We start from the raw sequence: 12,364 nt of genomic DNA, 5'->3' as shown, positions 1-12,364 counted from the left end.
AAAGCTACTACAACTTTAATCTCTCTTGTTATTTTTTCACTCCATGGGACGATACAACCAAAGGAGGCTAACCCATCCCCCAACCGATGACCCCCAGCCATGGGCAGGCGAGATTGATCCCAAGTCTCCACTACAACTAGTAGGAGGCCTTACCATCCAACCAATTGACACCTTGCTAACTTTCTCTCTCTCTTGTTCATAAAGATTGTATTGTTTTTTTTTCTACAGAAACCAGAAACCAGCTTCAATAGTAAATGCATGGGTATTTTAAACTTTTTCATACTTCTTTTAAGAGAATTCAAAAGGGGTGTACTTGCAACTGTATAAGAAAGTTCAGGGGAGATGATTTCAATTATACGGGAAGTTTCATGGACGGTCTTAAAATTCACGGGGGCATAGGGGTGGGTTCAGCAATGACCCTAAAATTAAAATATCATAATGATTCAAAATAAGTTTTTCATGGCCTCCTATATATCCACAAGAACCCTACTCAGGCCTCACTACAGCTGTACATTGAGAATATCTCCTATTACGATTTATAGGGAAATGTCCCAGTGTAAGATGGCTTCTTACGAGTTGTAACGTGTAAGGGTGGAGAGGCATGGATAGTCCATAGAAGCGAAAAGTTTCCTTTCCCGCCAAGGGCCTTTACTTAGTCAACGGTCAACTTAAAGAGCGGGATGCCTAAATAAGAGGGAAATCATACGTTGTTTGTGTGGCATGTATTTGGAAGGAACAACAACACCCTATTTTAGAGACGATAGAGAGAGAAGAGGTGAACAGAAGAATTCAAAACTGAATTAAAAACCGATTTGAGCAATAAATTCCCTTTCTTCTTCTATTGGGCATAGCTCTAGAGGTTCGAGAGAAAAGATTATCAAAAGTCTCTCTGGAACCTTTAGAGAAAGGTTGAGCTGGTGGAGTGTTGAAAAAGATCAGAAGAAAATAAAATATATTCTCTCTTCTTCATCTCTTTCTCTCTCTCTCCTTTCTTTTTATTCTTTATTTTTTTTCTGTAAGTATTTTCAGCATTTAGGTATGTTTGTAATAGAAGGATTTGTGATTGGTCATCCATCTCTCTAAAGAAGAAGGAGATCTTGCATCTGGAATACAGATTGATTATCTCTCTTAGCTTCCAGAAAGCAAGCAATGTGGCTATCTAAGGGGAATTCAGATAAGAGGGATAATGAGGCACGTGGGTTAGTAGCAGTGGCAATTGACAAGGACAAAGGGAGCCAATATGCTTTGAAATGGGCTGTTGAACATATTCTCGGCAAAGGCCAAACTGTAATTCTAATCCATGTCAACCAAAAGGCATCATCCATTCCTAATCCAAGTAACTCTCTTTCTCTCTCTAAATTTGTTGATGTGTTAGTGTTAAGGGTGTCAATCGATCGATTTTGGATTGGACCCTCTACAGTTCAAAGTTAATTTGGATGGATTAGACGGACTAATAAGAGATATTGGATTGGATTAATCCGTTCTAAAATATTTATTAGATTGGATTGGACCTGGTCTGTTCATAATAGATTTATATCGAATTGGATTGGATTAAACCAATATCTGGTTCATTGATATAAGATAAGAATATATGTGTCAATGGACTGGGTTTGGATTGAAATCAATCTAAATCAAAATGAAATTGAATTAGATTAGATGGTCCAGACATTGAATTGGACCGGTCCAAAACAATCATTGGATTGAATTGGACCTGGTCCATTTATAATAGACTCACATTGGACTGCATCGGATTGGACCAAATCCAGTCCAATTGACACCCCTAATTACTGCTACAACAACAAAGAGGTCCAGAGCCTGCTTTATATTTACATACAGAAAGGCAAGTGCAGTGCAAAATGGTATAAAATAGTGCAAATGAAGAGATATGATATTCGTTTTATTTATATTTTATATAGTTATTTTGCATGTATGATGTATCCTCTAAGTTGGGTAAGTGGTGCAAATATTGCCTTTAAAAGAGGCAATACCCTTCTTCCATTTATTATTATTATTATTATTATTATTATTATTATTATTATTATTATTATTATTATTATTATTGTTGTTGTTGTTGTTGTTGTTGTTGTTGTTGTTATAGTGTTCAATGTTCTTTTTTCTTTTTCTAATAAGTAGCTAGCTGATCATTTACTCATAATGGCAGTTGAAATTTGAGTTCGAATATATGGGAGATGTTTTTAATAGACGGTTGGGATGTGCTGTGAACTGTTTGTAGGGCGCAAATGCGAATTTTTAAAAATTACAGTGAAGAAATTTAGTATTTATTATTTTAGGAAGATAACATATCGCAGATTTTATTTGAAATCTCTTATTTATTTATTTATTTTTTGGGAGTATTAATACTCATTTTCATGTAATGTTTTCAACCTATCATTGACCTGGCCGGCACTGGGTCGTGGGTTGCACACTTGAATCAGTGTTTTTGTTGATTAAATGTCAACCCAACTTCAATATATCCAATCAAATCCAAAACGTTATGAGTTTAAATTTTAGAGAAAGGATTCTTAGTGAATGGCCATGCTCTTTAGTTTTCTAATTGATCAACCTCTTATGGTTGCAGTGGGTAGCCATGTCTCCATAACAGATGTCAGAGAGGATGTTGCATCGGCATATCGACGAGAACAAGATAGCCAAACCAAGGAATTGTTCCTTCCCTTTCGTTGCTTTTGTACACGAAAAGATGTGGGTTCCAATTCTCCATTAATTCTGATGATTGATGTTTTTACCAGTTTAAGTGCTTCTGGTCCAGCCTCCAAAACCGGACCGGAGTGTTTTCATTGAATGTTGGGCTAGCTCAGGTTTATTTGGTCCAACATGTGGATCAAAAACAAGACTGTCTGTTCCGGTTTTGATGAAAACATTTCTCAAGACATTGCATGAATCCACAGATATATATGCACTAGGCATTAATCGTTTTATATACTAATTGTTTATATTACTGCATGCATGCAACATATTTCACCAGATACAATGTAAGGACGTTGTAATTGAAGATTCAGATGTAGCAAAAGCTTTGATCGAGTATGTCACAAATTACTCAATTGAGAATTTGGTCGTTGGTGCCTCATCAAGGAATTCCTTTTTAAGGTAACCTCTTATCTGTAACATATTATAAGGTATCCTAACAATTCTGTTTTTTTTTTTTTTTAATCCGCTCTATTTAAAGCGATATCCACTATTAAATTATTAGTGCTTCAAAACGATATCACTTTTAAATTATTATATTTTTTGGCTAAAAGTATTCAGCCAAGCTTAACAAAAGATCAGTAGAGACCGAAGGATTATAATATATTAGTGGGTTCGACTATGATAGGGAAAATATATGATATCTGAAAAACTTCTGATAAATCAACTATTATCATAATAGCCAATCAGGTGTTATTTATCAAAATTCATGAATGGATTTTGACTGGTCAAAACTTTTCCTATACCATATCTTTTCCACATCATAGATTTTCCCTTAAGATAAGGCTCTTTTTGTTTGCAGTGCAAATCTGATCTGTATACGAATTTTGCACCTGGTTCAGTTTTGTATCCATTTGCTTATAATCATGATTTGCATTCCTAACCGATGATACAAGATTTGCATTTTGTCTCCTTTGAACTCACTGCAATGCAAATTTTGCATGCCAGAAACTGATGTAAAATTGATACCACCTTTCTCCTACCTCAACTCTCTCTCTCTCTCTCTCATATATTGTGGAGACCGCATCATCTTGCTTCCTACAACACTCCAGAACAAATAACCCCCCCCCCCCCCCCCCTCTCCTATCTCCATTCTCATTTGCATTCCCATACTTCAAACAAACTGAACTAAGACTAAGATAGAAAATTGAATTGAGTTAGGCATGAGATGAATATTGAAGCAACGCGGTTAATTCCTTTGGAATTTCAGCAAAAATTCAAAACTTCATTTCCTTTAGGGGACATTGCTTGGTGATACAGTAAAACAAAGTATGAGAAATTATCTACTTCATCTTCAGATTTCCTTTAACTTTTAAAACCTTTTCTCACAGAAGATTTAGGAGTGCGGATGTTCCTACAAGTGTGTCAAAAGGTGCACCAGATTTCTGCACTGTGTATGTCATCTCCAAAGGCAAGATTTCATCTGTTAGATCAGCCTCTCGTCCAGCACCAACCATCTCTCCACTCCGAGCCCAACTACAAATGCAGAATCAAAACAGCATCAAACCTGACCCAGCACCTGAGCAACCCTTCTCACAGCACAGTAATTCAACAAGAGGTTTGTTTTTATAAATCATATCAATTCTCATGCCTTCCCTCCTCCTCCTCCTCCTCCTCCCTCTTCTTCTTCTTCTTCTTCTTCTTCTTCTTCTTCTTCTTCTTCTTCACTACAGTTAATCAAATTACTTGGATCCTCTACTAGCAGGTCCTGTTAATAATATGGCATTCGATCCCCCACGAATGAGCCTACATGAAGACTTAGAGAACTTCAGGTAAGCCGTTGTTCTCATTAGACCATCGGAAGAGAAGGAAATGAAAAGCTTAGTGATGCTTGTCGGCCATAAAAGATTCCTTGCAGCTGCTGGTTCTCAGTTCTCACTGAGAACTCAACTTTGCTATGATAATATGGAAACTCAATGCATTTCTGAAACAACTAACACACTTATTACTACTTGAACCAGATCCCCATTCACCTGCAGAAAAGCTCCGAATGGAAGATCTTATGGAGAGCTCCCCATGCCAGATTCCGACATATCGTTTGTAAGCTCCGGCAGACCAAGCGTAGATCGCGCCTTCGCTCCTTCATTATATGATCATATGGAATCTGTCCGGACCCCACGGCTTTCAAATGCATCAGATGTAGACGGCCGAAGTTTCGAATCAATGCAATCTATGGGGTTTTCTTCAATATCCCAGGATAGTTCATCTTCATGGCCATCACAGAGTATGGTAAGAACATAAGTACACACAGCTCATGCAAGCACAAAGTACTTTCCATCCATGACAGTGACAGAATATCTCAACATTTTGAGTTGGAGTTTACAGGAAGATGTAGAAGCTGAGATGAGGAGACTGAAGCTAGAGCTCAAGCAAACAATGGACATGTATAGTACAGCTTGCAAAGAAGCACTTACTGCAAAACAGAAGGTGCTGAGAGGCTTTGCATTTTGATTTTGATTTTTTTTTTGTTCCAGAAATCCCCCCAGTTCACTTTGATGTTCTAACAAGGGTAAATGGATGTTCATCAAACAGGCAAGGGAGCTCCACCGCTGGAAAATGGAGGAAGAACAAAGACTAGAAGAGGCACGCATGGCTGAGGAAGCTGCACTGGCAATTGCAGAGAGGGAAAAGGCTAAGTGCAAGGCGGCCATTGAGGCAGCTGAAGCAGCTCAGAGGATTGCAGAGCTGGAAGCCCAAAAGAGAATAAATGCAGAAATGAAGGCCCTCAAAGAAACAGAGGAGAGGAAGAAGGTTGTGGAATCTATGTCACAAGGCGACATCAGGTACAGGAAATACACAATTGAGGAGATCGAAGCTGCAACTGAGTACTTTGCTGAAAACCGTAAAATTGGGGAAGGGGGTTATGGACCAGTATATAAATCTTATCTGGATCATACCGCAGTTGCAATTAAGGTTCTACGCCCAGATGCAGCTCAAGGAAGGTCACAGTTTCAGCAGGAGGTACAGACTACAGACATTAAAAAAAATCTTGCCTTTCTATTCCTCCTGCATGAAGAATTAGTACTTTCAGATACTTTTCAGGGAAAAATGCCTTGATCACAAGATCTGGTTAATGACCTGAAAAGATCTCAAAGTTGCAGTGGAAACAAAGTATTAATTTGTTACCCCACTGTCATACTCTTACATGAGATCTTCAAGGAATACAATCAACACCCACAAATAAATCCTTTCTCAAGCGACCTGAATGTTTTTCCTTGGAAACTGTTTAATTGCAGGTTGAAATATTGAGTTGCATCCGGCATCCTAACATGGTTCTCCTCCTTGGAGCCTGCCCTGAGTATGGCTGCCTGGTCTATGAATACATGGCGAATGGAAGCCTAGAAGACCGCCTCTTTCGCAAAGGGAACACCCCAGTTCTGTCATGGCAGGTGAGGTTTCGAATTGCAGCAGAGATTGCTACTGGCCTGCTCTTTCTCCACCAAACCAAACCAGAGCCACTGGTGCACCGTGACCTCAAGCCAGCCAACATCTTGCTAGACAGGAACTACGTCAGTAAGATTAGTGATGTGGGTCTCGCCAGGCTCGTCCCCCCAAACATTGCTGACAATGTCACCCAGTATCGCATGACATCAACTGCAGGAACTTTCTGCTACATAGACCCAGAATACCAACAGACCGGAATGCTTGGCATCAAATCTGATATCTATTCTCTGGGAGTCATGCTTCTGCAAATAATAACGGCGAAGCCACCAATGGGCCTCACACACCACGTCGAACGTGCTATTGAGATGGGAACATTCACTGAAATGTTGGACCCTGCTGTGCCTGACTGGCCAGTTGAGGAGGCCCTGATCTTTGCAAAGCTCTCACTGAGGTGTGCAGAGCTGAGACGGAAGGATCGACCAGATCTGGGAACTGAAGTCTTGCCAGAGCTCAACAGACTAAGAAACCTTGCTGAGGAAAACATGCCTAGCCTCGTCCTGGGTAGTGCATGCCCCTCCCCTAACCACAGTCAAATTTCAATGACGCAGGTATGTTCAAAATGCTTACTTAGATAAAGCAAATTCGGAAGCTGGAATTTTGCTTCTAATTGTGCATGCACCAGTTTAATTAGCGTCAGAATTCTACAAATAGCTTTTGTAAACTGTACCAACAGATTCTAATAACCCGGGGTAAAAATATATTTATATATTTTAGTAGAAATAGGTTATCTACGTGATTTTCACCTTGATACCAAACCAAAATCAATTTGGACGGATTGGATGCACTAACAAGACATTGAATTGGATCAGTCCAGACTTAATGGTCCAAAGTTTTTATTGAATTGGGTTTGATCTGGTCCATCCGTAATATATTTATATTGGGTTGGGCTGGATTGAGCCAATATCTGGTCCACTAATAAAAGATTAGAATATAAGTGTCACTGGACCAGGTTTTGGATAGAATTAATCTAAATTAAAACAAATTAAATTTGAACATATTAGATGACCCGGACATTGAATTGGATCAATCCAAAATGGTCCAAAATATTCATTGTATTGAATTTGACCTGATCCATTTGTAACGGATTCACATTGGATTGGAAGGCCAGTTCAATTGACACCCCTAATCCTTTCATACCCAAATACCCAAAAATAATTTAAAATTTTTATTTTTTTTCATAGAAATATTGATTTTAGCAGATTTTACCATGATAAATTTCACATTTATTATAAATATTGAAAAAGACAAACAGTTTATAAAATTTAAAGTGGAATACTGGTATCTATGTCTGTATCTTTGTCCTAGATTTAAAAATGGAGTTATATTTTGGACCCCATATCACAGTATCAAAATCTGTTTCTAGGCATCTCAGAAACCACCCAACACTTTCCATATTTTTAGATGTATCTGTTGCCATATCCATATGATGATTAAGACTTACATCTCCTCTTGTCAAAGATTGGAAGAAATTGTTAAACAACAAGAAATCTTAGATTTAACATATGTTTAACTTTTAAGTACCTCTGTCGGACTCTGCGACTCAGTTGAACAGACAACCTGAAATACTCAACAAATTGCTGTGAAATTTTCTACAGGATATCATGAGTGATCCTCTTCTCGTTCACTCTGGATATGAAAGCTCAAGGAGCCGCTCAAGTACATCATCTATAACAGGGAGACGATCAAGTATGGAGTGAGAAAATATATGATAAAAATTTAATTTCTTTCAATAACATAGCAGGTTAAATTTTTTTAAGGTTCACAGAAACTCACACCCCTCTTTTGGTCCACAGGAATTGAAGAGTGAAGTCAGTGAGGGAGCCAAAAATTGAGTTTTTCAGTATCTGTACAATTGTAAAAAGCACCTAGTTTTTAGTAATTCTGTATATTCTTAGCTACTGATAAGTAATAAGGTGAGTGTGCTCAAGTTAGAGGTTATAAATTGAGCATATGCGGTCTGTTTATAAACTTTAAAAGGTCTCACAATTATGGGTGTGCGAGCAAGAAGGCACCAAAATCCATCGTGAGTGGGTGCATCTGCTAACCTTATCATATTTTCCCTTTTGTTTGCTTTTTTCATATAAATTTAAAGCATCACCATTTGGAAATTATATTGTTTTTTGGTGAGAGTAATTCATTTGGTGATAAGATAAATATAAAAATTGCTAATACCTAGTGCCTAACATCTGCCTTCTTACAAGAACCTATCCATTGTTAAAGTATGCAAACCTATTCGGGGACCTCACCCAACAGTTTAAGCTTTTAAGTTGAATGGTCCTTTAAGATGATAGCGAAACCTGTTTGATTAAATGGTCTAGTATTGGATCCTTCTGGCCTCTACTATAATTGATTAAATTTCAGCACAAGGTAGAGGTGGGCTTATGCTTGTCCACACTTCTAAGCTCAATGGGAACTTGCGTGAACCATTCTATGCATTTATAAAATTATCTTTTCCATCAAATGCTATACAAATTGAGCATATGACAAAAAATAAAAAATAAAATAAAATAGTAACAGCTTCAATATCTCACCCCAAAAATGACAAAAAAAAAAGGCCTAAGAAAATATAATATGGTCTGTTTCGTATTAGTATTGTCATGGTATCACCGTATAAGAGCAGGTTCTCTTCCTTCTCTCTTAAGTTTTCCATGGCTTCACTATGTGATGAGTCCTTGTGGGGTTCTTTTGTTAGTGGATGCGATAAACCCAAGACATGTTTCTAAACATGCAAAACAAAATTTGACTTACCTCCAGCCATTGTCTTTGTTGCTTGGCAAGATAATTTTTGTTTCAAAGCTGAACCCACGTCCTGCCACCTTGATGTCCCAACTCAGTAAGATAACTTTTCTCTCACTTTTTCTCTTTATTTTAGATGGTGTAAGTGAGCAGAATAGAGTAGTGAGAGGACCAAAATAATGGGCTTATATAGTCGTCTACCATCAAAACAGCTTTAGAAGGAAAAAACTGAAACTTTTTTTCGCATTACTCCCATTACTGCCATTACCTGCCATAATTATGTAATGTTTTCACGTTACATGTTGCACTACGATAATGTTATTAATTGGTGCAAATGTAATGTAAAAACGTTACATTCTCCCAGTTGGTGCAAATGTTAACTAATAACCTTCATGAGAAAACAAAATACACGAATCATAGTGATAGGTCCTCTAGATGCGAGTAATATCAACTATGTATTACAATGCATTTTACTTCTCAAGTTTCATGTGGTAACAACACTTAATGAATAAACCTTATGTTTATTCTAGGTGCAGAATAAAGTACATTTTCTCAAATAATTTAAAGTGCACACAAATATGAGAAAACATCTGAACATATATAAGAGTTTCATCAATAATCTGAATGTATATATACAGTTACAAAGTAGAAACAAGTCCCATTCTTTCTACACGATCTTTGAATTTCAATGGTGGCATGCCCTTAGTCAAAGGATCAGCAATCATCAACTCACTGCTAACATGCTCAATGACCACTTTTTTTTCTTTAACATGTTCTCTAATGGCTAAGTACTTAATGTCGGTATATTTGCTTCGACTCCCACTCTTATTATTCTTAGCCAAAAATACAGCAGCTGAGTTGTCGCAGAAAATCCTTAAAGGCCTAGAAATAGAATCCACTATTTTAAGCCCAGAAATGAAACTCTTAAGCCATACACCATGCGAAGTAGCATCAAAATAGGAGACGAACTCAGCTTCCATTATAGAAATGGCAGTCAAAATTTGCTTAACACTTCTCCATGAGACAGCTCCACCGGCCATAATAAAAATATACCTAGACATTGATTTACAAGAATCAACACAGCCGGCAAAGTGTGCATCAGAATAGTCAATCACATCCAAGTTGTCCATCTGTCTATACATAAGCATGTAGTTTTTAGTTCCTTGGAGATACCTCATGACTTTCTTAGATGCCTCACCCAAATCTTTCATATCAAAGTTTTTAGAGAGGAATTGTTTCACCTCATGCAACATACCCTTGTCATTAGTTGCAAGCAAAATATCATCCACATATAAAACGAGAAAACAAATTTTACTCCCACTGACCTTCTGGTATATACATTGATCCATGGGGTTTTCAACAAAACCGAATGAAGAAATTACTTCATGGAATTTGAAATACCACTAACGGGAAGCTTGTTTTAAATCGTATATGGATTTCTTAAGCTTACAAACCAAATGCTCGCCATCACTAGAAGAAAAACCTTCAAGTTTTTTCATGTAAACCTCCTCTTCTAGATCACCGTTAAGAAATGTTGTTTTCACATCCATTTGATGCAACTCAAGGTCAAAATGTGCAACTAATGCCAAAATAATATGAAGAGAATCCTTCTTAGATACAGGAGAAAAGGTCTCTGTGTAACCGATTCCTTCTTTCTGAGTGAACCCCTTAGCAACGAGTCTCGCTTTGTATCTCTCAATATTGCCTAATGAATCTCTTTTGGTCTTAAAGACCCATTTACAGCCAATGGCATTCGCTCCATTAGGCAACTCTACAAGATTCCAGACTCCATTGCTCTTCGTGGAATTCATTTCTTCCCTCATAGCATCATCCCACGAATCAGACTCTTTGCAATTCATGGCTTGTGAAAATGTTTCAGGATCATTTTCGGCTCCAATGTCATATTCTTGTAGATACACTATATAATCACTAGGAACTGTTGATTTCTTTTCACGAGTAGATCATCTTAATGTTAGACCATCTTCTCCCTAAGAAGCTTGTGGCTCAACTATTTATTTAGGAACTTGAGATAATTCCTGAACTGATTGATTCATTGGAAGATTCTCAACAACTTGTGGAACTTCAGCGATTGGTTATTCAGCATTTATTTGAACTTGAGGAGTGCTATGAACTATTACCAATTTATTTGAAAACGTGGAATATTGAGTTTTTGTATGATCATGATCAGGAATTAAGTCCTTGAACCGATCCCACTAATCATTTCATTTTCAAGAAACTTAGCGCTTCTTGATTCTACAATCCTAGTAGTGTGAGATGGACAGTAAAATATGTAACCCTTAGACATTTCAGCATAGCCAATGAAAAAACCACTAATCACCCTTGGGTCTAGCTTTTTCTCTTGTGGGTTATATATTCTTACCTCAGACAGACATCCCCAAACACGCATATGTCGCAAACTCGGTTTCCAACCTTTCCATAATTCAAAAGGTGTTTTTGGGACAGCCTTGGTTGGAACACGGTTTAATATATACTCAGTCGTCTTTAGTACTTCAGCCCGCAAAAATTTAGGAAGATTGGAGTTATTAAGCATACTCCTCACCATGTCCATCAATGTTCGGTTCCTTCTTTTTGCAATACCATTATGATCCGGAGATCCCAGCATAGTGTGTTGGGCAACAATCCCATGTTCTTGAAGAAACTTGGCAAAAGGACCAGGTGCTTGTCCACTCTTAGTGTACTTACCATAATATTCACCACCTCTATCAAATCTCACTATTCATATTTTCTTCCCGGATTGGTTCTCTACTTCAGCCTTGAAGATTTTAAAGGCATCTATTGCTTCATGCTTATTATGAAGCAAATACACATACATGTATCGTGAGTAATCATCGATAAAGGTGATGAAATATTTCTAGCCGGGCACATCCATGTTTGGACAACATATGTCAGTATGTAAGATTTCTAATATGTTTGAACTCCTTTTGGCACTCTTCTTGGACTTGTTTGTCTGCTTACCCTTGATGCAGTCTACACAAGTCTCGAAATCAGTATATTCAAGAGTACTAAGTACTCCGTCATTTACTAATCTCTTAATTCTATCTATAGAGATGTGACCTAATCTTCGGTGCCATAACATAGAAGAGTCCTCATTAATATTACACCTCTTAATGCTAGTATGAACATGCATTGAACTATTAGTAGCATCATTTTGTAAGCAAATACGATAAAGACCACCAGATAAAATACCATTTCCAACACAACTTGATTTATAAAATAAACTAAAAGAGTTGTCTTTAAAAGTAAAGGAAAAACCAAACAGCACAAGTCTCGAAATAGAAATCAAGTTTTGTTAGAAACTTGGTACATAAAAGGTCATTTCTAAACTAAAACAAAACCACTACTTAAAGTTAGGGTGCATGTTCCTATAGCCTTTACATGCGAGCCCATCTTGTTGCCTGATAAGATGCTCAGCTCATTTCCCACTGGCTTCCTTAGGTTTTGCATACCCTGCAAAGAGTTT

At 37.5% G+C, this 12,364-nt stretch overlaps 1 protein-coding gene across 2 annotated transcripts; it reads left to right on the top strand.

Moving 5' to 3' along the window:
• Nucleotides 1-777: 777 nt before the first annotated feature.
• Nucleotides 778-8,258, top strand: LOC148844306 (U-box domain-containing protein 35-like). Of its 2 annotated transcripts, none has more exons than XM_088957219.1 (11): nucleotides 778-1,336; nucleotides 2,579-2,700; nucleotides 2,984-3,105; nucleotides 4,038-4,261; nucleotides 4,409-4,475; nucleotides 4,665-4,932; nucleotides 5,029-5,130; nucleotides 5,236-5,664; nucleotides 5,940-6,695; nucleotides 7,743-7,833; nucleotides 7,941-8,258. In XM_088957219.1, exons 1-11 carry the CDS (start codon nucleotides 1,150-1,152, stop codon nucleotides 7,952-7,954), a joined length of 2,382 nt encoding a protein of 793 aa, XP_088813345.1. In that variant the 5' UTR covers nucleotides 778-1,149; the 3' UTR covers nucleotides 7,955-8,258. The 2 variants fall into 2 exon arrangements, with proteins under 2 accessions (XP_088813345.1, XP_088813344.1); XM_088957218.1 differs by having other exon boundaries at nucleotides 4,035-4,261.
• Nucleotides 8,259-12,364: the final 4,106 nt, after the last annotated feature.

Source organism: Nelumbo lutea, chromosome 8 (assembly GCF_056320005.1).
Source record: "Nelumbo lutea isolate HS-2025 chromosome 8, American lotus-T2T, whole genome shotgun sequence".
Lineage (NCBI taxonomy): Eukaryota > Viridiplantae > Streptophyta > Magnoliopsida > Proteales > Nelumbonaceae > Nelumbo > Nelumbo lutea.
The sequence above is the reverse complement of the archived record's forward strand: the minus strand, read 5'-3'. Positions and strand labels throughout refer to the sequence as shown.